The sequence below is a fragment of the Sus scrofa genome, chromosome 4 (genome assembly GCF_054392235.1).
Source record: "Sus scrofa isolate SSC_HxYL_T2T_F1_AM1 chromosome 4, Sscrofa_HxYL_maternal_Yorkshire_Landrace_v2.0, whole genome shotgun sequence".
NCBI lineage: Eukaryota > Metazoa > Chordata > Mammalia > Artiodactyla > Suidae > Sus > Sus scrofa.
In genome coordinates this window covers 81,934,348-81,961,370 of record NC_139386.1, presented here as the reverse complement: position 1 = coordinate 81,961,370, position 27,023 = coordinate 81,934,348, and the positions used below count along the sequence as shown (strand labels likewise).

Here is a 27,023-nt window from a genome sequence, read left to right as displayed (position 1 = left end):
AAGTTCAAGGAATACCACAAGGTCAGGGGAAAAAATTCAAAGTACCACTGCCAACAAAACCACCCCCATTGGAGCAGACACTTCAGGCTTGGCACTGGATAGCAATTTTACCTATATTACCTCCAATAATCTTCCCAAATTTGCTGTCACTTCATAAACAAGGTTACAAGTTAAATAATTTGATTTGTCCAAGGTCACACACATGGTTATAAAGTTTAACACCAAGGCTCATTCTTTCTTTTGGTCTTTTTAGGGCCGTGTCTGCAGCATATGGAGGTTCCCAGGCCAGGGGGAGAATCAGAGCTGCAACTGCCAGCCTACACCACAGCCACAACCACACCAGATCCGAGCTGCATCTGCAGTCTATGGCAGCTTGCAGTAATGCCAGATCCTTAACCCACTGAGTGAGGCCATGGAACAGAACCTGCGTCCTCATGGATACTAGTTGGGTTCTTAACCTGCCGAGCCACAGCAGGAACCCCAAGGCTCATTACTTCTACTATGACATGTCCTTTCTCCCCTTACTCTATGAAAATACCAAGTACAGGTAATATAATTTCAAGTGGTTAAAATGACAAGAAAAATCCCATTACTGTTCCTTACCCTGCTCATGGAATCAAAGCATTTCCTGACCAAGGATTCCACATCATTAGGCCTGTCCTGAACATTGATCCAGTCTAACAGAGAAACATTGAAAAAAGGCAGATCGCCGTCTTTAGCATCTACTGAAGTTTCGTCCAGCTGGGCAGTATTTTGACCAGACTCCCTAATTTCTTTTCCACTTTCAGCATCCGTGGCTTCTGGGGCTACATGTTCCGCTGCCTTCAGACACGAGGTTGACAAGGGTTTGATCGGTGTTGCAGGCATCTCAGGAGACAGCACCAGGTCAGCGGAAGTCTTCGTCTCCGCCTCTTCTGAGCCTTCGTGTTCAGGCAGGGAATCCAATCTTCCCAAACACTCCCTATAGCTGTGTCTGGTCAGGCACTCCAACAGCGGAATCTTGGCCATCACTGAAACTGCAGTTCCTAAACTTAAAATACAAAAGATCTGTCAGTACAAAAGAGACTGACATTCTGAAAGAAAGATTTTATTAGCATAAACATGAACCTCATGCCTCTGCTATAGTACATGCATCTAAAGAGGTCTACGAGGTATTCTTTAAAAAAGACTTAGGAGACAGAGAAAAGGATATCGTTCACACACCATAGCACCCTCAAAAGTAAAGGTAGCAGGTTTATCCTAAACAAGTAGGCACATGGTTTTTAATAAACCCTAATGATATAAAAAATTGGAATTTGTAAAAAAGATTTACCATGGCAGTCCCTTAAAGTTTAACATTTATCTTTAAGCTAATCAAGTATTTTTGATGTGCCGAAAGCAGAGGATAAAAATAACATTCCCCCTCCCCGCCCCGCTGCCCCTTTTGTGCTGCCCCTCAGCAGAGGGAGTCCTCGGGACAGGGACCAGATCTGAGCCACAATCATGACCCACTCCACAGCTGTGGCAACACCAGATCCTTAACCCACTCTGCAGGGCCACGGATCGAACCTTTGTCCCAGCGCTCCAGAGGCACCATCAATCCCACTGCACCACAGTGGGAACTCCAAAACTAATGTTTTTATTAAAAATTAAAGAGATAACTCTTGCATTCATCACACCCTGAAAATAAGACAGACGCTATCAAAAAACATGGGGAAAAGATGAAATCTTGACTTCACGTCTGTGAAAAACATATGTAAAATGATTCAGGCCCCTACCTTAAATTAACATCTGAGGAATTCCCTGGTGGCCTAGTGGGCTAAGAATCCAGCATTGTCACAGCTGTGGCTCGAGCCACTGCTATGGTGAAGGTTCAATCCCAGGCCAGGGAACTTCCATGTGCTGTTGAGTGCAGCCCACCCCCCAAAATAAATAAATAAATCTGGAAGAACTCTCCCTCAAAAATAGTAACTCGAAAAGGTTCAGGAGTTCCCGTCGTGGCGCAGGGGTTAACGAATCTGACTAGGAACCATGAGGTTTCGGGTTCGGTCCCTGTGCTTGCTCAGTGGGTTAACGATCCGGCGTTGCCGTGAGCTGTGGTGTAAATTGCAGATGCGGCTCGGATCCAGCGTTGCTGTGGCTCTGGCATAGGACGGAGGCTACAGCTCCGATTATACCCCTAGCCTGGGAATCTCCATATGCCGCAGGAGCGGCCCAAGAAATAGCAAAAAGACAAAAAAAAAAAAAAAAAACTTTCAAAAGCTCTCTCCAGTCTTAATAAAGCATTCCCTTCCTTCCAAAGAGGTGTCCCATTGTCAGCCTATGGCCAAAATGTTCTCAGTATTCATACCACAAAATAGAGAAACTTTAAAAAAAATAAAAAAGAAAAAAAGAACATGCAATCCAGGTTAAATAAACTTAAAAAGAACCCAAAAAATGAACACAAAACATTGAAAGCATACATATATACTCATGCAGAATTACATTCACTATAGATAGCCCTTTTAGAAAAGAACCAATAGGTATCAGATGTGCTTACATGCAAAGAGCCAGAAAAACATCTCATTGAGAACTAGAGCACAAGCCTACATCATGTGGCAATATTTAAAATGAAAAGTAAAGTTTTCCTTAGCTGCCTCATGTTTGAAAACTTTTCCATGAAATCATTATTTCTGCACTTTGCTTTACTTTATTGTAAAAGAAAGACAAGAAAGAGACAAAGATTCCTGAGTTTCGAAATGATTTCAAAAGTATTTTGAGCCTTTTACATAAAGAAAACACAAGAAAAAAAAATGTGGTAGATCCATAAAGTATGTGGAGGATAAAAAAGGGCCCTGATTTTTAAATTTTACAGTTCATAAAAGTCATCACAAATGTCTTAAGAACAAGAACCTCAATTACTATAAATACAGTTCCTAATAGAAACAAAATTACCATTACTAAAACTAATGAAAAACTGCAAAGGTTATTTTTAAACAAACTTCTTATCCATTTTAATGGCAAACATACTGAGTAAGTTTCAACTTGATGTCTTCTACAGACTGCAGATAATTTGAATAAATACTTTCAAATTTGAAAAGCAGCTTTTGGTATGAATTTGAGCAATCCTCCAGATTGGCCATGATTGCAGCCCAGCCTTGATGTTGAAGATGTTCATCATGGACCAGACCTTCACAGAAAGAGCAAAGTTTCTTGGCAACTTCATACATTTCCTATATTGGGAAAGAAGAAACATTTCATCCACTTGATCTTTAAATCTTTTGATTAAGTTTTATTTATTCTTTCTTCCTTTTTTTTTTTTTTTTTTTTCTTTTTAGGGCCATACGGAAGTTCCCAGGCTAGTGGTCAGATAGGACCTGCAGTTACTGGCCTACGCCACAGCCACAGCAATACCAGATTGGAGCCATGCCTGCGACCTACACACCAAAGCTCATGGCAATACCACATCCTTAACCCACTGAGTGGGGCCAAGGATCGAATCTGTATCCTCATGGATACTAGTTAGGTTTATAACCCACTGAGCCACAATAGGAACTCGCCATTCTTTTCTTACTCTAACCACTTGACAATTATATATCCTATCTGGTTATCTTGTGATTGTTATATTTAATATTACATTTTCAATTAGCATGTTATATCTATATTTTTCAATTAAATCAAAACTATTATTTTTAAATTGCATGCAACTGTGTAAGACATCTTTATTAGTTTTATTAGTTTATTTGTATGCCAATTATCAGAAAATAAATCTAAAAGGACTCTATTATATAAATTCGGTTTACAGAATTTATCATTTTAAAAATAATTTTGCCTTCTAAAAAACATTTCTGGACTCTTTAATGTTTATTAACTACATCCCAGGAAGATGAAGTCATTCTCTTTTTATGTTGTATCCTACACAAAAAATGGGATAGTTTCACAAACGCATTACTATATTAAAACGAACTGCTAAGAGATTTCCATAAAAGAGCAAATACTAATACTTTATCAACATTTTATTATTTTATTAATTCATGTATTTGTATGAAAGATGAATACTTTTATTTAGTTGATTCTAAGATAACATTTTCTCATGTCTGAAAGCACAATGGGTCCTACTACTGGTGGCTTACAGCCAATATTACAGTAAATCAAACAAAAAACAAAACGAACTAAAAAGGGAGTTCCCTGATGGTCCGGTGGTTAAGACTTGGCTGCTTTCACCAATGAGGGCCAGTTCAATCCTTGGTCTGGGAACTGAGATCCCATAGCAGCTGCTGTTCACTGAGGTCAACAAACAAAGGCAGTAATACAAGAGGTTTATGTATTAGGAAGAAACTGGGTTCTCCTCCCAGACCTAAATGTGGACCTGAGAGAGAGAATCACAATTTAAGTTTGGGCTCTCTCTTCCTCGTCTGTCTGCCCTAACACAGCCACCTTACTGTCTGCACGCCACCATCTCAGAAAGAGGATAAACAAATCATGTTAAGATAGCTGTTCCCTCTAAGGTCTTGTCATTGTTTATAAAAATGCACCTGAAATTTAAAAACCAGACATAGTAATCACAAAGTATTTTTTCAAAAAGTTTGTTATTTTTCATATTTTTGGTGTGCTTCTTCTATAATTTAGACTATTTTGAATGCTTTTAAAAGCAACCCATTTTTTTGGATCATTCACTGATGCCTAGTAAGCTAAAAGTCCACAAAAATACTACCAAGTATTTGAATGAGAGACATTATTCTGTTAAATATACCAATTTTAAATTTTCAGCTGTACCAGGTATAAATACTACAATTACCACTGCAAGTTGTGTCCTTGAAGCGACAGTGTGAAAAACTGCAGGCATCATAAGGGACTCTTCAACTTTTATTTCCATGTCATTTTCTGTTGAAAAGGTAGTTTTAGGAATAGCAGGTAGACGTTCAGATAAGATCATTTCTTTGTTAAAAAGAAAAATTGGATTTGTATCCTATAGAAGTAAAAATCCAAAAAAAAAAAAAAAAAGAAGTAAAATGTTATAAATACTGAGCATGCCCCTTGCCCTCAATATATAGGTCATACACCTTCCTCGTGACCCGCAGCTCCCAATCCTGGGGCCGTGCCACTGGGACAGGTGCGGGAGGGAGCAGCCGCCACCTACCGTCCCAGCGCTGTAGGTGCACACCCTCCGATCGGCAGCCATGCACTCCCCTCCGTTGACCACGAGCACCTGGTGCTGGGCCGCAATCTTGTACTTGCTATGGATGGCATGCTTGAGGTCCGCCACACTTAGAGGAAAGAGGGGGGCAGAAAGTCAGCTAGTCACTTCTGCCCAGTGACAAACATTTGCAAAGTGGCACTATGTAAAAATACCTGACAGATAAATCGATTTCACTCTAAAAACTTCCCCCAAAACTAGGAAAAATACAAGCTTCCCATGTCTGCAGCTGGATTCCGTAAGTAACCAGCCAATCTTAAATGACTGAAAGGTCAGTAAATCACCCATGTGCCTCCATCTAAAAGTTAGTCTAGGAGTTCCCGTTGTGGCGCAGTGGTTAACGAATACGACTAGGAACCATGAGGTTGCAGGTTCAGTCCCTGCCCTTGCTCAGTGGGTTAACGATCCGGCGTTGCCGTGGGCTGTGGTGTAGGCTGCAGATGCGGCTCGGATCCCACGTTGCTGTGGCTCTGGCGTAGGCCGGTGGCTACAGCTCCGATTCAACCCCTAGCCTGGGAACATCCATATGCCGCGGGAGTGGCCCAAAGAAATAGCAAAAAGACCAAAAATAAATAAATAAATAAAAGTTAGTCTAGGAGTTCCCGCTAGCATGATGGGATCATCGGTTTGATCCCCAGCCCAGCATAGTTGGTTAAGAATCCAGCATAGGTCACAACTGCGGCTGGGATCTTGTCCCTGGCCTAGGAACTCCATTTTCCATGGGGCACCCAAAAGAGAAAAAAAATAGCTGAAAGTGAGTCTATGAAATGCAGGCAGTAGAGACTTTTATTTCTGTGATCTTGACGTAATGTAGCAAAGGAGTATGTTCAAATTAGTATCCTCAGAACATGGGATGTGTTAAACTCTCCACATCACATGACACAAAACACATTAAGTCTACACCAGATGAAAATTGCTTCCTTTTCCTAATCTTTCAAAAGATCATTTCCTTTATAGATCAAATCACGTTCTATAAAAACTACAACTTTAAAAAAAATAATATCATAATTCCATTTAAAAAAATAAGGTTATTTCCAAGTTTTATTTTATCATTAACAAACAAAACAAACAATATTGACTTTATTCATACAAAAAATAAAAACAATGATGAAAAGACACAGGACTGGTACATACTGGTTTATACAGCTAGCAACAATACCCTCAGCAGTGTTCTGTGACACTTAGAATAGCAATCAACTATGGAAACTTACTTCTATTCAACTGCCTTGGTTTGAAATCAGTTTGTTTACAGTGAATAATACATTCACACAAACAGAACAAAGCACAACTTTAACGAATTTAAAGTTAACATTTCAGAGGAGATGACAACTGAATACATAATATGCTAGGGATAAGAGATTTAAGACTTGCCATGTTGCTATCCCTATTTAACAAAGGAATAGTTTTCTCAAAATCAAATCATTCTCTAACTTTTTGTATGTACAAAATGCAAAACTGACGAGGAACAATGAAATGTGCTCACGTTTGCACTGTAAGTTCAGTGTCAAATGTCAGGGTGGTCCCAGTGTTAACCAGAAACACATACAACTTCATGATGATTCCCTGATTCTGTGAGCCTGCGCCTCACACTCGGATATGGTCACTGAAAGAAACAGGTAAGAGAGGTGGTCAATTACAACCCAAGTACAAATAAAAGTATGCTCACATAAGACAGAGCAGAGGTATACCAATAAACACAAAAAAACAAAATAAGTGTGGATGTCTAAGATGGTTAACTGGACAAGTCAATAAACTGGCTGCTTAAAAAATAATAATAAAGAAGGAGTTACAGCTGTGGCTCAGCAGTAATGAACCCAACTAGTCTCCATGAGGACACAGGTTTGATCCCTGGCCCTGCTCAGTGGGTTAAGGATCTGGCATTGCCATGAGCCGTGCTACTGGTCGTAGACGTGGCTCGGATCCAGCATTGCTGTGGCTGTGGTGTAAGCCAGCAGCTGTAGCTCCAATTCAGCCCCTAGCCCAGGAACTTCCATATGCCACGGGTGCGGCCCTAAGAAGCAAAAACTAATAATAATAATAATAATAAACAGTAATGAGATTAGTGAAAAGTATAACTTCTATCTTTTAAAAAATAAAATGTTTTGAGAAAAAAAGAGCCCAGCAGTCAGAACAGTTAGGTGTATATTTCACACTGTTCTCATGTACCACCCTACATTAAGAATAATTAAAATAAAAAATTTGGTCAAACATCTAACTCCAAAAGTTCCTCCCCACATGTTCCTTTTTGTCTTCAGGCTAAGCTTACTTAGCACAAACAAGAGCTGCTACTTGGCAAGAGGAGGAAAAGAGCGTCCCCAGACGCCTCTTAACCTGAGCTTCACCTCCTCACTCAGTCACAGTCGCCCACGGCCCTCACAGGTCACCACCTGGTGGCCCAGGGGAAAGTGCCCAGGCCTGAAATCCAGGACATTTAAAACAACTCTGCCAGTAACTAGCTGTCCAAGTCAAAATCCCATATATCAAATAAAGCTTCCTCATCTATAAATAAAGGGACAGATTTCAAGAGCTAGCATTTTATTTTTAACAACTGGAAGTAAAAATCCCCAAGATTAATTTAAGTAATGAAGGTTAGCAATAAGTAAGTCTCCAGAAACTAGTAGTTATCTTTCCTCTTTCCATATGAGCTTAGAGTGGTATTATGAGAGAAGGAAAAGGCAAATAAAGTTCTAAAATGAATGTTTCCAAACCACTATTTTAAATCACTAGATCAAAGACTGTTACAAAGGGAGCAACTGTGACTTACGGTCAGGCACTGCGAAAAGGACTACCACTTTTCTTAAAAAGCAGATGAAAACTGGCTTTTGTTTGCTTTGCTTGATATTGGCAACCAAACGGCATTACTGGTTAAACTCAGTGAACTGGAAAAGAAAGATTTCTGGATTATCACGGAGAGAAATAATTCAACGTGACAACAAAAATGGTTAGTGTTTTCTGCCTTGTATGGTCACCTTCTGAGAGTCACCTCTGCTCAGTCCCCCTTCCTCCTTGCACCTTCGCTGAACATCAAGCACTGGACAGTGACCAGTGTCACTCCATTACAAGTCAACCCGAAGTCCCCAAAGACTCCCCAACACTGCCAAAGCCTGGAGCCATTTTTCAGCCCTTAAAATCTAAGAACCCCACTACTTACATAGGATGTGCAGCAAGGTGCTTAACTGTTTTAGTTTCTCCTTCGGTAAAACAGGAATAAAACGGCACCAGTGGCACAGAGCCTCTATGCCAGCCTGTCTGCCTGCAGCCTCCAGGCACCTCCACTCCAGTGGAACCCTGACCCAGTTGAGTGGGCAGAGACTGTGACGGGCTCTGAAGCCCTGAAACCCCGCAGAGGTGATGGAAAGCCGGCTCCCCTGCAGAGCCACGGAGTAAGCTGCCTCATGGAGACCCCGTGGCAAGAAACTGAAGCTGGCCTCTGGCCTCTGGCCAACGGGCAGCACGTCGCTGAGGGTCTCAGTCCAACAACCTGCAAGGAGCTGGTTCTTGACAACCTGGGGGCTGGAAGCAGATCACTCCTTCTGAGCCCCAGACAAGGAGGCCTGAAGCCCAGCCCAGCCACACCACAAATGGAGACTAGTACCTGCGCTGTTTTCCACGATTCAGACCGCAGTCATCTCTTCCCCGGCATCAGACAGCACAGTACCCGCACCACAGGGGCACCCCAAGTGAGAAGTCATGGGTTCCAGGGCGTGGGGTCTCACCTAGCTCACCCTCCCAAGCAGCACGCCCAGCCCCACCCAAATCACTCTGGAGCCCTGAGCTCCATGCCTCTGCCACCTACAGCCACGTGCTTCCTGTTCCTGCCTCGCCTGGTGCCAGCCTAGACCTTCCTCTTCCTCAGACACCAGTACCGACCCACGCCTGCTCGGTGCCCACGCACAACTCCTCCAGGGCTCCTGCTTTAAGCCAAGCCCTGGCCTCCCAGCTGGAGGTCCCCACCTCCCCCTCCCCTCTGCCCTCACAGACCCCCACAGACCCTCACCTCCTCACCAGGCGGTTCTGCTCACAGAGCCAGTCGTGATCGTGCTGACTGGCATGGCAGCACCACTTCAGAGAACTGACCAGGTGGGATCAAGTCTTCCGATCCTTTAAAGGGAGCTCCAATCCCATCCTCCTTTGATAAGGAGACTAAGGAGGGAGGGCTTAGCCCTGGGAGAGGTGGACAAGGAGGGAGGGAGGGAGGGTTCCAACACCCCTAGTGCAATCCCAGCCTCTCCCGCCTTGAACCACCATGCCCACTGAGGCAGTAGCCCTGGGCTTCCTCCTCCCCAGCTGCTCCCCCCCGCCCCCCACCACAGCTCCCAGGACCACCCAAGCTGCCTCAAGGCTGCAGCCTTCCTTGGGCTGCTCCCCAGCTCAGGCCCACCTTTCTCTCCCTGCTGGGATCACCCTTCCCTCTCCCACACTGAATCCCTAGCTGTGCCCACTACGTCCTCTCCGTGGGTTTCCACGTGGGGTTTCTCTTCATGGTTCTCACCTTTAAAGCAAGGATCATGCATTCCTGGGAACTAGCTCTAAAATATTTTCTAAATAAAATGAATGAATAATTCCACACCAGTAAAGGATTATCCCATCTCCTTGGGAAGGTGGAACAGGCAGCCCGGCCCAGCCCATCAGGGCTCACGTGTAGATGCACGTTGGCACTGGGTCTTGTCATGAACAAGGGGACTGACTAGGAAGCCGGCAGACCTCAGTGGTAAATAAAGAGCTGACTACCAGGGCCTACAAGTAACAGAGCTGGGTCCGTCCCAGGGTGAGTGACAGTAAGTGCCCCCTGCCCACCCCTGCAGACCTATAGTGTGAGAGAAAAACATGTTAAAAATCACCAAAAATTTGAGCATTTCAAACCAGCGCTTTATCCAGTTTATCTTGATTTACATAATTACTTGTCTTTTACTTAATAATCACTTTTCCACACTATTACAAATACTTCAGAACCATCAATATTGATGGCCAAAACCCATTCCAATTTGTGAATTCGCCAGTTCGTTATTTACTATTTCTAGGTTTTTGTTTTTTAATCTTGCAGGTACACATTTTTTCTTTCTACTTTTCTTTTATCTTCCTCCCCCCACTTTTTTTTAGGGCCACACCTGCAGCATCTGGAAGTTCCCAGGCTAGGGGTCAAATTGGAGCTGCAGCTGCCAGCCTACGCCACAGCCACAGCAACGTGGGATCTGAACGGCATCTGTAACCTACACCACAGCTCACAGCAACGCCGGACCCTTAACCTACTGAGTGAGGCCAGGGACTGAACCCACATCCTCATGGAGACTATGTCAGGTTCTTAAACCACTGAGCCACATCGGGAATTCCCACATTTTTTCCCTATGCTTAGGATTATTTCCATAAAGTAGATTTCTAGAAGTAAAATTGCTGGGTTAAATATTTTAAGGCTTTCACTTTCGTGCCTGACATTATTTATTCTCTACTTAAACCCTGTCTTTGACTATTTGTGCGTCTGAACTTTATTCATGCCACAGGCTGCCTACCGTCCACTACGTTACTATGCAGACAAGGGATGTGACAGGAAACAGGATGGACAGTCCCAGGACTACATGAAGCTCAACTACCAGAAAAAAGGGAAACCCCACCTTATCCAGCGAGCTCAAGTCAGCAAGACGACAGATATAGAAACAACCAACACAATGCCTAAGACAAGCACTCAATAAGGAAGGGTATTCGAGGTACACAGGCTCTGGACATTCACAAGCCCAGAAGACATCACAAGGATAAAAAAAAAAGGCAGTATCTGCTGCTGGAAAAGCAGGCGGAGTCACCCTAACTGCAGTACTAAGTAGTGTGCAGAGTGATAGGGAAACAGGAAAGGCACTTAGAGTGACAAGAGGAGAGCAGCTGGGGCGGAGCCTAGAAAGAGCACAGACCCTGGCTGTTATAGAGGAAACTAGAGATAAGCAGGGATTCACATGACTGTAGTCAATGCAGGCTAGACAGGGAAAGTGGTGAATTAGTTAACGAAAGTCAATGAAGGCAAAGAATTTATCTTACAGGTAAAAGGGAACCATCTAAAGAATGTGACTGAAATAGATGGGATACTGCGGCAGGGACGATTCCTTCATTTATCCATCCCAGTCCAGCCAACACCCAGATATGTGCCAGGACTGGGAACTCTGTGAAAACAACAGATCCGGCCTTTGCCCTGATGGAGTCCAGTCCTGAGGGAGAAAAAGGCATTAAACAAGAAGGCAAATGCGAGCTGTTCAGAAGATGGCAAAGTAGGGCTTAATAAGCTCACCTTCTCTCACGAAAAACACCAAAATCACAACTACCGCTGAACAACCATCAATAAAATAGACTAGAAAACTACCAAAAAAGATATCCTACACCCAAAGACAAAGAAGAGGCCACATCGGCAGGCAGCAGGAGGGCCGCTTTCATGATATAAGCAATCCCACACCTGCCGGGTGGGCAACACGCAGACTGGAAAATAACTACATGGCAGGAGCTCTCCCACAGGAATGAGAGTCCCGGAGCCCAGGTCGGGTTCTCATGCCTGGGGGTCTGGCCCTGGGGGAAGGAGCCCCTGGAGCATTTGGCAGTGAGGGCCAGCCTGGCCTGTGCACAGGAGCTCCACGGGACTGGGGGAAACGGGACTCCACTCTGAAGGGCACACTCAGGTCTCCCTGTGCACTGGGTCCCAGGGCAGAGCAGGGACTCCATAGGAATCTAGGTCAGACCTGCCTGCAGGGCTTGAAGGATCTCCTGGGAAAAGGAGGGTGGCTGCCATGGCTATGGCAGCAGAACAAGTGGCACAGCATTGTGGGCATCCGTGGAGGCTGCCATTTCCAGGAAAACCTGACCCCACCCATCAGGGCTGAGAAGCCCCAGGCCAAACAACAAACTAGGTGGGAACATACCCCACCCATCAGCAAACCGGCTGCCTAAAGAACCCCCAGGCAGACAGCTGCCTCCAGTCACCCAGAGACAAAGCCCAACCCACCAGAGGGACAAGACTCAGCTCCACCTACCAGGAAGCCTACAGGCAAGCCCCCTACCAAGTTCAGCCACAAGGAGGGGGACAGACATCAGAAGCAAAAGAGGCTACAACCCTATTGTCCGCAAAAAGGAGACCACCCAAAAAGCTGTACAAAATGAAAAGGCAGAGGAATATAAGCCAGATAAGGGAACTAAAGCAACCTCAGAAAAAGCTAAATGAACTGGATGAAAAAGACTTCAGAATTATGATGTTAAAGATGATCCAAGATCTTGGGAAAAAACTGATAAATTAATCAGTTTATCAATCTGAACAAAGAAATAGAAGATTGGACAACGAAACAGAAGATTTAAAGATTAAACAAGCAGAGATTCAAAATATAATTAACAAAATAAAAAATTCACTAGAAGGAACCAATAGCAGATGACCGGAGGCAGAAGAACAAATAAGCAAGGTGGAAGACTGACTGGTGGAAATCACTGACGTGAAACAGAATAAAGAAAAAAGAATGAAAAGAATTAGGGAGCATCTAAGAGAACTCTGAGACAACCTTAAATGCACCAACATTTGCATTACAGGGGTGCCAGTAGAAGACAAAGGGCCAGAGAAAATATTTAGAGATAACAGCGGGAAAACCTCCCTACCTCTCTAACATGAGAAAGGAATCACTTATTCAAACCCAGGAAACCCAACGAATACCATATCAAATAAACCCAAGGAGGAACATCCCCAAGATGTGTTATTAGGAAGAAATCAAAAAAAAAAAAAAAAGGAAGAAATCCAACGCCAATGCCATGCAAGTTGTGATGAATCCAACGAAGAATGGGGAAAAAGAAGGACCTAACTTGGACTGGGGGACTGAGGCAGGCCTCTCTATATGGGTGCATTTAAATGGGGCCGCAGAGGTGAGAGGAAGCCCGTCTTGCGAAGGGGGAGTAGAGCACTACAAGAAGACTCAGGCTTTCTCTGAGACCCGCATGCTACCTGTTCCAGTGAGATACATGAACTAGTGGTGGCCAGAGTTTATGGAGTGATTCATTTGAATGTAAGTCATTATGCTCAGTAGTTTTATATGCATTACTTCACTTATTTTTCACAACCTGTAAGACTACTACCTCCCTTTGCAGATGAGGAAAAAGATTCAGAGGTTACTCAACTTGCCCAAAGACAGAAACTCAATAAATAAAAGTTCCAGGGGCTTGAACCCAGAGTCAATTTATAACAGTCATTCAACAAAAATATCACCCAAGAATCTAGTACTCCCTATGGGAGGTCCCATTGTGGCCCAGAGGTAAGGAATCCGGCTGGTAGCCATGAGGACGTGGGTTCGATCCCTGGCTTCGCTCAGTGGGTTAAGGATCCAGTGTTGCCATGAGCTGTGGTGTAGGTCACAGAAGGGGCTCGGATCCCGAGTTGCTGTGGCTGTGGTATAGGCCAGCAGCTGCAGCTGCAGCTCTGATTATGTGCCGCAGGTGCAACCCTGAAAAGACAAAAGAAACAAAGAATCTAGTATGTCCTAGACATTTTTAGTTTGGGGAATTTAAAAAAAAAAAAAAAAAAAAAAAAAAAAGACAAAAATGTCCTCTCTCGTGAAGCTTATATCCTAGTGGGCAAAAGGAAAAATTTTCCATATAAACACAAACTCCATGATATCTACTTTCAGGTAGGAAAAGAAAAAAGCATTCTTTTTAAGTAAAAACAATTCCAAAACATATGCTTGCACTTCTGTTTTCTTCTTTCAGATGGTTTTCCCATGCATACTTGGGGAAAACGACATCAGTTCTGATCTCCAGAGGAAATAGGAGCCTGACCTCCAGGAACAGACAGAGACCAAAGGCCAGCCTTAGGGACGTTGGGTGATGAGGCCCCAGTTAAAACCTCTGGACAAAGACTCGGGTGGGAAGCTCCTGGGGAACAGCACTCTGTACGGTTGAGCACCCTGTCCAAGAGGAGACAAGGCTGTCCCTCTCGGACTCCACAGAGAGGACAGGCCACCCAGAGCTCTGCATCTGGAACCCTCCCAAACTCCTCTCTATGCAAAGCTTCCTTTGTCTGCTTTTAATCATAATTTATACCCTTTCACTATAACAAAACTGTAATCCTAAGTACAGCACTTTCCTGACCTCCATGAACTTTCCAAGTGAATTTCTCAACCTGAAGGTGATTTGGGGAGCCCTGAATTTGTAGTCAGCTGGCCTGAAGTCAGGGTAGTCCTGGTCACCATCTGACTTGTGGCTGGTTCCCCAAGTGAGAGCAGACTTGTGGGGACCACTCTAAGTCTAGATCGATAAAAGGGACCCCGGAGAAGCAGCTGATTCCTAAGGTCCAGAGCAGAAAAAGCACCAATTGCATAACCCTGGACACCTGAACATGCCACAGAAGCTGGGACCTGTCAATGACCAAGGAGACGAGGCCAGAGGCTAAGAGGCCAAAGAAATGTGACAGTCTGAGCATCAAAGGAATGAATACAAATACTAAATGTTCATGATGTTACCAAATAAAGAAAGGAAAGGGTGAGCGAGGGCAGCAACCTCCTACCAAAACTGGGAAAGGAAAGAAGCCCTGCCTCTTTCCTCCATGAACTTCAGGAGAACCAGGGCTGGAGGAAGGAAAGTCTCTTGTGTAGAAAAACTCCAGCTGGTACTAGAGACGGAATATAAAGGACAACTACTTTGCAATGAAATACCAGACCTAGACACCAACAGATGGAGAAATGGCGGGTGAGATGTGCACACTGATCACCTGTCCCTCTGACAGGGACACAAGGTCTCACCTGAGCCACACTACCCAGCCTTACAGCACTCGTGCCCCCTCCCCAAGGCCAGCCAACATTTAATTAAGCCTATGCTCCCACCTACAGCTCCCAGCAATAGGGAATTTGGCGTTACAGAGAAAAAAATATACACAATATTGCTAGAAAACAACCGGCTAAATTCAGAAATGGGCATTCTACAGGACAGTAACCTAGTTTCTTTAACAAATGCTCTCAAAGAAAAAAGGGAGGATTAAGAATTCTATTAAAGGAGATAGAACAGCCAAATGTCATGTGTGGACCTGTTTGGATCCTGAATCAAAGAAACTACTGTTAAAAAAAAATATTTGAAATAAATGTGGAAATCTAAATATGGATTAGGTATTAGATTTTATTACTTAAGAATTACCATTCCTCTTTTTGGATGATAACAGCATTTTACTTATAATAGTTCTAAAAAATAATTAGCTCTAAAAAAGTCGTGTAAAATGATACTTGAGATGTTCTAAAACAGTTCAATAAAGACAAACGAAAGAAGGAAGGAAGCGAAGTGGAGTTTAGCCGGACAGGGGGATAGATAAGATCAGCAAAACACTGCTACGTTGTTTTGCTTTCTTTTGTTTTGGCTGCAAGGGCCACATACCGAAGTTCCCTGGCCAGGGATTGAATCCCAGCAGCAGCGACCTAAACCACAGCTGTGGCAACACTGGGTCCTTACCCCCTGCATTACAGCTGGAACTCCCGACACTGGTAATTATTAAAGTACACAGGATGGATCGATTGGATTCACTGTAATGTTCTCTCTACTTTTTTTTATGTCTCCAAGTTTCCATAACAAAACATTATGAAAATTATTGCAATTATCTTAGTAATTCTATTGAGTAGTCATATATTATAGGTGGTAATCTATTATAAATAATTATGACCTTCCCAAAAAGCAACTGGTGTTCCTAGGGCAGGTAAGTAAAACTTCAATAAACACACACATCTCTCATCTCTAAAGTAGAGGCAACATCTATTTCCATTTTCCTTGCAGAGGTACTGGGGGGTGGGGGGGAGTGCAGGTCTGTTCTTCAAAAATTTACAAGGACAGTAGAGAGAGAAGAGAGAGTGAGGGGATGCACACATAACTCCAGCAAGACTGGCCATGAAGTACCTACTGGAACAAACGACGGTCACACACGCCTGTACGAGGGCTACCTAGAGCTGAGACATCGTGGGCCCACCCCACCCCACCCCACTTGAGCTGCATGAAAATTTTCATTTTCCTCATGCCTACTGGTCATCCTTTCTCATGGTGACAGAGACAAGTGACTGAAACACTTTTGCAGCAATCTGTCGCTGCGGTGAGACAGAGCTAAGAAACTTTCCATTATTTCTCAAAGACACTCTTCATCCCATTCTTAAGCAAGTCTGGACCCAGCATGTTACATCAGCTCTCAGCATATTATATTTGCAGTCAATCCACGAAAATAAGCAAAATATACAAATAACAGCTGTAGAGAGGGACTCTGACCACGGTGTCTCCAGCAAGGCATAAACATTATGCTTTATTTACTACATTAAAGGAGCCATAACAACTGCACATAAAATCAAAGTCATAACTCCCTATGAGTGAGCAGGTATATACCGAAACATACAAACCAAACTTCCATTCTGCACCAGCACCTCATTAGTACAAGGTATAAAGGGCAGTCAAGGCTTTCTTATTCTCAAACAACACACCCAGACGTGAAACATGAACTTTGACTTTTGAGTTGAGTTCCCTGAGCCTCTGAGGCAGCCACCCGGATGATGCCCTCAGTGCCTGCCCACCATCCACTCAGGACCCTTGAAGGTACAACTTTGTGTTTATGGAAACAGACAAGGTTGGTCCCTGTCCTGAAGGGCTGAACGATCTTGTGGGGATAGCAGAATGTAAAGCACACCTCTTAGAGCCAGAAGGAAGGTGAGCAGTGAAGGAGACTCAGAGGAACACTCTGTCCCAGGACAAACCAAGGGGGGCAGAGGCTTCCACTTCTCCAGCATCCAAATTTCCTCACAAAGCTGCCTGATCAAGTTTCTTTTTCTTTACCTTAGCTCCTCTAATAAGAGTCCTTAAAAAATCTATTTCTGGAGTCCCTACTGTGGCTCAGTGGGTTGTGGTATAGGTCACAGACATGGCTCGGATCCGGCGTTGCTGTGGCTGTGGTATGGGCCAGCAGCTACAGCTCTGATTCGACCCCTAGCCTGGGAACCTCCATATGCTGCAGGTATGGCGCTAAAATTAAAAAAAAAAAAAAAAAGAAGCCCTATTTCTATCTTGAACTATTATTTCGACTTTCCATTACTAATTCTTAGGTGGTCTTGTTATAGCTTCATGGCAAAGAAAGTTTCATATAGGAAAGATTTTATTTCTATATTTAAACTTCTTTCATAATTTGCAAATTGGACACAATAAGGGAATGAAAATATGAATTTGTGAGTCAAAGCTCTAATCAGATTTTAACAGAAAAGTATGAGTTATAAAGTTAAATGCTTTAAAAGGGTAATAGAGTGAACAAAATATATTTGTTCATGATAACTTTTTTTTTTTTTTTTGGTCTTTTTGCCTTTTCTAGGGCCGCTTCCGTGGCATATTGGAGGTTCCCAGGCTAGGGGTCCAATCGGAGCTGAAGCTGCCAGCCTATGCCAGAGCCACAGCAACACCAGATCCAAGCTGCCTCTGTGACCTACACCAGGCTCACAGCAAAGCCAGATCTTTAACCCACTGAGCAAGGCCAGGGATCGAACCCGCCACCTCATGGTTCCCAGTCGGATTTGTTAACCACTGAGCCACGACAGGAACTCCTCACGCTAATATTTTAAATTCTTTTTTTTTTTTTTTTTCTCTTTAGGGCCAAACCTGCAACATATGAAAGTTCCCAGGCTAGGGGTTGAATCGGAGCTGCAGTTGCCGGCCTACACCACAGCCACAGCAACAGTGGATCCTTAACCTGCTGAGTGAGGCCAGGCAACAAACTCACGTTCTCATGGATACTAGCTGGGTTCGTTACTACCGAGCCACAACAGGAACTCCTTCTTTTTAAAAATATTTAAAGTTCTTTTAAAAGAAATGACATAAGACATATATAAAGACCAATTTTGTGTAATCTATTTTTTTTGCCCCACCCATGCATGCAGAAGTGCCGGGACTGAGACTGAACCCACACCACAGCAACGACCCACCAGAGCAATGACCTAAGCCGCTATAGTGACAATGCCAGATCCTTAACCCACTGCACCATCAGGGGAACTCCAAGTCTGCGTAATCTAAATCAAAATTATAAAATTTATAAATTTTACTGAATTACCTACCTCTTCTCCAGCCAATCTATGAACCATATGGCTTTACTGTCAAGTACACAGAGTTAAAAGAAAAACAACTTTACCAGCACATCCATCTAAATTTCCAGATCCTAATCTGTAAAGTGGCGATATTAGTTAGTTAATACCTGCCTCATTCAGCTTGTGAAAAGCAAGTAAAATAACCCATGCAAAACAGCATATTTAGCACAATGCCAACTTAACAGTAAATACTCCAAAGCACTGCCTCAGGACAGGCAATAGCTGTGTGACATAACACAGAGCACTCAAGAGTGAAATGGCCCTCACAAGCAGAGCTCTGTAAGATACTTCTAGCAGCAAGTAAATGACAAAGCAGAGTTCAACTAGTAACTAAGAAAGACCACAACCAATAGCTATTCCTGCTAGTTTATTAACCAATTTATTACAACTCTTTTAATTAAAGAACAAAACAATAATCATCTCTACCTTAAAGACCTCTTCCTCTTCATAACTATTTCCTCCACTAACCTCTTTAAAAGTCACAATTTAATCTGGGGTTAAAAACTTGTTTCTGTTTTGAAAAAGAAAAGAGACAACATTCTAAGCATTACAAAGAAAAAAAGGACCTAAAATCGCTGCCCTGGAAGAGCTGGTCCATCTAAGAGACAAGACAGCCTCCCTGTCTGGCGGCCCCAGGCCACCCCCAATCAGGGTTCCAGTGGAGACCCACCTGCCATCTGCACACGCTCCATCATTCAGACTTCCTTCTCCAGGTACGGTCTTGGTAGGCACATGAATGGGAGAAGAGAAGTGTGACAAGAACGTGAGATTTGGGAAAAGAAGACCTATGTTTAAGTCCTGCTCCCACCACAGACCTCAGCTAACCTAAAGCGCTTGGATACACAAGGAAGGGGACATCCCAGCTCGCAGGGCTGTGAGGGTTTAAAGAGAAGACTCTCCACACAGAGGAGAATCCAGAAGCCCAGTGCACCATCGCCGTCAGTGTTAGGAACTCCCCAGACCTCAGGACTGGCGCTTGGCCGCTGCTAACCATCTCCATTCAGAAACCACACTGTAGCTCAACCTCCACACAGAAATTTCAATTCAGTGTGTTTCCTTGAAAAGGATTCCCTAGCTTCTTTCGTGAACAAAACTATCTCTTGTTACCTAAGACTTCAGTTATCCCTGTCTAAATCCTATATCCCTCTTTCCTTCCAATGGCATAACCCTTCTCTCAGAGCTGGACACTCCCTCCACCTGGCTCCAACCCCTGCTCACTCGCCTGCCCGCCACCAGGACCCACTGCAGTGGGGCTTCCTTGCTTCCTGGAGCCTCACCGTTGCCATGGCGGGGTCAGAAACCAAGAGCCCACCATGCTCTGCTGTCTGCTTCCTCACAGGCACCATTCCGGTGACCTCGGCACAGGACCCAGTTCAGTCTCACTCACCTTCATCACCTGTCTGCCCGTGGATGGGTGTGAACCCATCAAGCTGTCCTAAAGTGAGATGTGCATTAAAAGGGCAGGCGGGGAGCAGAGTTACCAGTATCTGAACTGAGACCCAGCTCCCTCTGCACATCAGTTTACAAACTTCTGCAGAGTGAGAGGGAAGCATAACGCATTTCAGATGACCTCCAGGCACAAGGAATGGAATACAAGCTTTAAAAGTGGTGGCACGTTTAACTTTAAGACATCTCCCACATTCTAGGACTTCATAATTAAGCCCAGTTCATCTTTCTAAAAGTACCTCCAGCTGCGCCTCCATGAAACCTGTACTCTCATTTCATAGTCTTCCCAGACAAACCAGCTGCCCCATTTCTGCTTCTCTGAATTCTACTCATCCAAGCAGGGTCCATAAGCCTGCTGGGTCCATCCGCCCTCCTGGGAAGCCTTCCCTAATCCTGGGGGTGGGGGCACAGTCGTTTTCTCCCCACCTCTCAACTTACAGAGTTCCTAACTAGAGAGGTGTGAATTATCTTATGTGGTGGAAAAATAATCTCACACCATGAAAGGACATCTGTTCCTCCTGGATCCTTCTGGGATGTAGTCAGTTATAAATGAAGAGGAAAAGGAGAGATGTGTTTTTAAAAATCCTGATTCCACGGCATTTACTCCCACACATACAGGTGTTAACAACTGTACTTTGGTATCCATAAAAACAAGAAAGCATCTCCTATATTCACAAAAAGCAGTGTTTATCATTTACCACTGGAGATTAATTTGCAATTTCCTCTTTTGAGAGATTACCACAATGATTAGGTCAATCATTCCAGCTTACTGTCAACTGGTCTAATCCATTCAAAATTTAGAATCAGCTTCCTCAGTGCAGAGAACAAAGGGGAAACCCCCAGACAGTAACTTCTGACCCCCAAACTGGACACAGCCGGTCATTATTTACCCACGGTTACTGAACCCCCAGCACAGGCCAAACACCAGCCAGAAGCTGGAGTACAAACACCCTCAAGGTGTTTCCAAGTCTAACACAACATGAAATGTGGATGATTCTGGACAAGGTGGACCAAAAGCTTCATAGAGAAAGAGGACTATGAAAATTTGTTTGACTTGTAATTCTGCAAACTGTAATTCACAGCAGCTGGACCTTATGGAGGAGCCACTGGGTGTTGCATCAGTGAAAACCACAAATGGAGTGTCTGGGTCACCTGGGGACTCAACATTGGGCTTCAATATCCCCAGAGCAGATTTATTCCCATGATCCTACCCTTTCTCCTTCAAGAAGAAAAGAAAAAGAAGGAAAGAAGAGTAGGTCAGCCATCTTCCTCACATGCCCTGAAAGAGGACCTTTCCAGAAAGGTCCAGGGCATTCTAAATGAATGCCTTGTCCGACTAGACAAGAAACCTGATGTGAGAACAGCAGGCCGAGCAAGAAGGGGATGAATACTCTTGGCACTTTGGAATGTGTCCTTCAGGTGTTCCCCATATACACAGGAAGTACATGTGTTGCAATTTGTTTGAACTGAATAATATAATTACAAGGCAATTGCCCCATGTCAGTACATATAAATGTACCACACATTGTGGGGTCCTAAAGTTCATAGAAAGTAGAACTGGAAATATTAGTAAATAAAGTCTAAAAAAAAAAAAATCTGTCCTAATAGAGAATATAGTTAGACCTTATCTTTAATGCATTTAAAATTTTTTCATGTCTTTTGATAGCTTCTGCTTAACAGAAAATCAGAATAATCGTTACAATGAATTTAAGCTGGTCTACAACAAAACAGCTCTAACACAGAAGCCATATCCATTTTTCCCGTATAACTGTCATCAGTCAAGATACCATGCACTAGGGCTGTGCGTGGTGTAATTTTCAAGGGCTAGCTATATGAAGTTACGACTTTAAATGTGAATTCTGTTTTTTTTTTTAAACTCTGAAGTCTCAAGATTATCCATAGCAAAAATTTTCTAGTTCTATGCTTCATTTTATAATAGACACTGAAAGTAAAAACGAAACCCAAACTATCTTTTACAGCAAATGTTGAATTAACTACATTCTATTAAACCAAAATTCTATGTAGGAATTCCCATCCTGGCTCAGCAGAAATAAACCTGACTAGTATCCATGAGGCAGGTTTGATCCCTGGCCTCACTCAGTGGCTTAAGGATCCGTCTTTACTGTGAGCTATGGTGTAGGTCACAGATGTGGCTCAGGATCTGGTGTTGCTGTGACTGTGGTGTAGGCTGGTGGCTAGAGCTCAGATTGGACCCCTAGCCTGGGAACCTCCATATGCTGCCGGAGCAGCCCTTAAAAAAAAAAAAAAAAAAAAAAAAAAAGATTATGTGTAAACATAACAGCAGTATCAAAAAAAAAAAAAAAAAAAAAAGGATGTGCACATCTGGAATTTGCAGTATGATGGCTAAAAGAGTCATAGAAGTATTAACAGTATTGTACTGATTTGACTAATATTTCAACAGATACTCTGGAGAGTTACCAACCAATGAAGTGAGGCTTAGGAAGGAAGAAATGATGTGGATAGTCCTGAACCAGTAACCAAAAAAGGGGGTCTCAATTATTTTCATCTCTTAGCATAATTACAGGCCCAAAAAATATGACCATTCAACAGAGAGCAAAATCATGGGGGGATTGTCATTCCATAATCCTCGGGGCATCCAGTGAGCAACCGTGAGAGCAGAGACTAACCAATGGAAGAGGGGCGCATGGAGGGAGACACCAAGGCTCTGTACTTACGAAGAGCAACTTAGCACAGCAACTGAGGGATGGAAGAAAGGCTGTCCCAGGGCGCTGCCCAAGAGGGCCATGTTACAGACAAATGAGGGTTACTGGGGTAATGAAAGAATCAGAGTAATGTGATAAGGAAAACATACATTCTTTTAACTGTTACATTGAGACTGCAAGTACAGAATCTTCAGCCCAGCACGCCACAATCCATTTCTCCAGCACTGTGTATTCCAGCATCTCAGAGCAGACTGCGTTCGCAATTTATCTTAAAACCTCCAATGTTTCACCATTTCCCACAACCTTGTATACAAAGCTTACATATAAAATGTAAAGTTCCTCTTGATCACTTGTTCATGTTGCTGGAGCTAAAACTGGGTCTTGCTGGGGTCTAACATTCCATGAACCAATGACTCCAGCTCCAACTTGCCTTCCAGCTTTGCTAGGTCTGAGGAAACCTCTGTGCCTTGACACGTGGGGGATTGGAGTACTTTCCTTTCCAAGACCTGAACATGTGTAGCGAGCACTACCACCACATCCCCATCACTCTCCCGCTCCCTCAGGCCCGCACACCTCAGCTGTCCTCTCCTCTCCCCTGCACACGCTGAGAATCCTGCAGCTTCTGCCTTTACTAGCTCTCTTTCCCCAGGTAGGCACAGGCTTTGCTTCCTCACTCCTCTTGGGGCTTTCCTTGACTTTCAATAATGCTTAAGCAGTAATCAATTATACACAGGACTTCAACTTTCTTTCTCTCATAAGGCAAAACCGGTATCGGACACATTCTTACACTCCTTGCAGTGAAGGTTCAATGGGCTGCTTTGGTAAGTAAATAATTGATGGAATCAGTGTGTGTGGAAAGGGACTGCTAGTTTGCACAAGTTTCTTGAACCAGTATTCTCTGAATACAAAAAGCTTAACAGGGGTTAGGGAATGGCATTACACAAATGAGAAAATTTCACTACCCATTACTTTTTATAAAAACACTCATAAGTTACACACAGTTGCAAAATAAAGCACTTAGCAGGTGTTCAAACATTTGCTGAATGCATAAGAATTTAAAGATAGTCTCGAAATGAGAGGCCAAATAAAAGCTCCTCTCAAGCTTACATAATACAAATTTAGGTTCAAAAGTGTGGCTTTTCAAAAACGAAGGTCTTGTGCCCATTGAGTTCTTTGTGACTCAATGAAGTTCATTTTTTTAAAGTCAATCTGCCATGTATTGTGACCTTGTGCTTGTGAGCAAAAGCCAGAACGAAGTTCTCAGATTCCCACTCCCTGTTTTCCCTGTCATCCAGTATCATCATACAAAAATGAGGCCAATAACTACGCCTAACCGTGACTAACATAAAAGATTCACAATAGACTAAATAAAATTACTATTTAAAAAAGTGGGCTGAGTCCCTATCCGATTTCCACCGACGGGCATTTACCAACGTAAACATTCACCAACATACAGCCTCCCTTTATAAAACTCTATCGAGGTTCTAAACACAATACAAACACCAAACTGTTGCTGGGAAAATACGTTCATTGAGGCCGCATTCTGTGACACTAAAAACAAAAAGGAAAAAGATCCTCACGCCCCTTGTAAGGGACTATTTATAAACGCACAACCCCCAAATCAAACCAGCCATCTTCCGCAATGGTCCTCTGCTTCCTAATATCGAGATTCTACATCCAACAGTCTTCTTAAATTGAAAAGCCAACCTTCCCACCCTTGGGATAAATCACACAAGCACCACCCACACGAAAACCTAGAAACCACACAATAAGAGAGCGAAACGGGCCCACCTCCCTTGTCCCATCATCGCGGGAGACGCGGGCGGCCACTGCTGTCCGGCTCCGTGACTCCCCATTACCCGGGAGCACGATCGTCCCCGCGGCACCCAGGCCCACGGCACCTCGCGCCACGGCCACGCTTCAGAGTCCCGACGGGCGAGGCTCCGCCGCGGAGCCATAAACAACGAGCGGGGCGCGTCCTCCCGCGCCAGAAGGCGCTCGGCGCGGTGCCCCAAAGCGCCGTCCCGGGCCCACCGCGAAGTTGTGAAACCGCACACACGCCCATCCCGCTCCCACCGCGGGCCGGGCCGGGGCTGAGTCATCCCCGGGAGCAACTTCGCCCGGAGCTCCAGCCCATGGCAATCCCCGCACCGCCCGCTCCACGTCAGGACCCCCAGGCCGGGCCCGGCGCCGGCGCGTACTCGGCCCCGACAGCCTCCACCCGAGGGTTTGAGGGGCGTCGGGGGCCGCAGGGCCCGCCTCCGCCGCCCGCACCGGGACTCACCGGGCAGCACCTCCTCCTCCGCCGGCCTCAGCAGCAGGGCCCGCGGCCCCCGGCAACATCTTCCGCCGCCGCCTCGTTCTCGGCGGCGGCTACCAACCGCCCATCGGCGCCGCCAACCGACACAACCGCCGGTGCCGGGGCTGCCGCGGCCGCCACCTCCGGGCGGCGAGGACGCTGGCGGGGCCCCCCGGCTCTGCGTCGGGGGCCGGGGAGGGCGGACCGCGGCCGGTCAGAGCCGAGGGGCCAGGCGACAGGGACGCCCGAGGCAGCACCGGGCTCGGCAGGGCCGCGGACTCGGTCGCCGCGGTTTGTTATTGTCGACTCCGGCCCTTCCTCCGCGGAGCACGCCGGGAAGCGCGCGGGGGAGGGGCGCCCGCCGCCGCTCTGCGCAGATCCGGAAGTCTGCGTCCGCCGGAAGTCGGCGAGCTGCCGGGAAGGGCGGGCGCCGCTCCGCCTCTCGCCTTTGCCTGGGCGTACCGTCTGTTCGTCCTCCTGTGACCCCGGGGACTCCGCTGGGCGGCCCGTGGCTGTGTTGGCCGCTGTCCGGATGCGACTACCCCAAGGTGAGCTTGACCTTCGCTTCTGCGACGAGCGCGCCTGAGCCCGGCCCTTCGGCCTGTCCCGGAGGGCCGGGGCGGGGGGCGTCCGAAGGTCGGGGGCCTCTTTTTGTCCCCCTGGGCTTCTGCCACCGGGCCAGGGACTGAGGGGACGGGGCGCGGGGAGCGCTGTGTCCCGGCGGGGCTGGCCTCCGCCCCAACCCCGGATCTGCAGGCGAGAGGGGAGAGCTTCGGCTCGGTAGATTGGGAGCACGTCAGAAGCGCCGCGACCACCCTTTTTTTTTTCCCCCCGCTGGCTGCGGAGTTCCCTCGTCAGCACGCGCCCTATAAGGCCGGGGAAGCAGCTTCAGGGGGTCCTGATTCTTTGAAGATGATGAGTCACAGGTTGGCTTGAAGCCACAGGACTTAAGTATCACAATCTGATGAAGTTAAAGTAGAGAAATATCTGAACTTTTAAGATTCCTGTTATATCCAGGAATATTTGGGAAGAGTAACAGCTCGGAAGTGCTACCGCTGAGTCATTAGAGAGCTTTTGAGTTGTGTTTGCATAAAGATGAGTATTATCACCCTTTTCAAGGGCACCCAAGCAGAACAAACACTACCGGGAAGCGAGGCCTGCAATCCTTCACTTGTCAGAGTGGGAACTGAAAAAAACATTGAAGTACTGGTAAGTTTCCATTGCACTGACCCGTATCTGAAAGTTGTGGTTGAGAAGGACTTGCAGGTGTTACCACTTTGTTTTTAATTTTATGCTCTTACCGAGCCCAGAGAAGACTTGTCTTTGGCAAATCATTTTATCTTTGTTTGTTTTTAAGGTGGAGTTTTATTCCAGCACCCCAACAAGATACAGCAGGGAAGTGGAAATTAAGAGACAAAATTGTTCTTATACCTTGGGAAAGGTGAGAACTGGAAAGAAGGAAGAAAGGAGCTGACTGAACTAAGCACAGCATAGTAATTAGCTCAAAGAAAGTAAGTCATGAGATGGGATTCAGCCAGAAAATTCATAAGCAAAGCACGATATTAGGCCTCTAAAAAATATATGGGTCCTTGACCTACCTCTTAGTTGTCAGTGACATTTGTCATAGCAAGTACAATATATGTCAGAATGTAAAATCATGTATATGCCAGTAACACTCTATTAAATAAAATTTTGGGCCACCCCGTGGCATATGGAGCTCCCCAGCCAGGGATCAGATCAGAGCCACAGTCTCAACCTAAGCCACAGCTGCAGCAATGCCGGATCCCTAACCCACTGTGCTGGGCCAGGGATTAAACCAAGACACTGCCAATCCCATTGTACCACAGCCGGAGCTCCTAAATAAAATATTTTAAATGTTGTTTGTGTCACTTCTTTATTTGGGGGGGATTAATTCACTCTTAATCTTCTCTCTTAGTTATAAGCTGAAAGAAATGACCAGAAGTGATTGGCTCTTACTGTTGCTGAAATAGAAACAAGGAGACAGTTTTGGGTGAAGGAGAAAAAAAAAAAATAGCTTTTATTGCTTTATCAGGCAAAGGGGGGGCAGGGTAGACTAATAAAGACTATGCTCTTCTTTGGGAGAGAACAGGAGGTGGTTTTATAGTTTGGGAGTAGAAAATAGGATAAGGATCAGGGTAGGTGCAAACTTGCATTCCTCAAAGCTGGTTTTTGGTGGCCCTGGGACTGGTTCTGGTGGTCCTTCTCTTTAAAGAATGAAGAATTCTTCACCAGATAGTTAGCATCTTTTCATTTGTTGGGGGTTTGAGTTAGGCTGAACAGCTCAAAGAAGTGTATCAGCCCAGGCCCTGCCCCAAGGCTGCACCATTATT

The 27,023-nt window shown here is 45.0% G+C and overlaps 1 protein-coding gene across 9 annotated transcripts in view; it reads right to left on the bottom strand.

The window, feature by feature from the left end:
* Positions 1 to 24,982, bottom strand: part of RB1CC1 (RB1 inducible coiled-coil 1) — a 55,171-nt gene extending 30,189 nt beyond the window's left edge. For 4 of the 9 annotated variants that reach the window (XR_014843827.1, XR_014843828.1, XM_021089370.2 and 1 more), the window contains exons 1-7: positions 24,658 to 24,982; positions 7,920 to 8,034; positions 6,639 to 6,758; positions 5,099 to 5,225; positions 4,757 to 4,927; positions 2,989 to 3,191; positions 604 to 1,030 (exon numbers count right to left, since the gene is read on the bottom strand). Coding sequence is in view for 7 of the 9 variants with exons in the window: in XM_021089370.2 (XP_020945029.2) it covers positions 604 to 1,030; positions 2,989 to 3,191; positions 4,757 to 4,927; positions 5,099 to 5,225; positions 6,639 to 6,709 (999 nt within the window). In the remaining 2 variants the exon portion in view is untranslated. The remainder of the gene's footprint in view (positions 1 to 603; positions 1,031 to 2,988; positions 3,192 to 4,756; positions 4,928 to 5,098; positions 5,226 to 6,638; positions 6,759 to 7,919; positions 8,035 to 24,657) is intronic. The other 5 variants (XM_021089371.2, XM_021089373.2, XM_085022386.1 and 2 more) reach the window with 3 other exon arrangements.
* Positions 24,983 to 27,023: the final 2,041 nt, after the last annotated feature.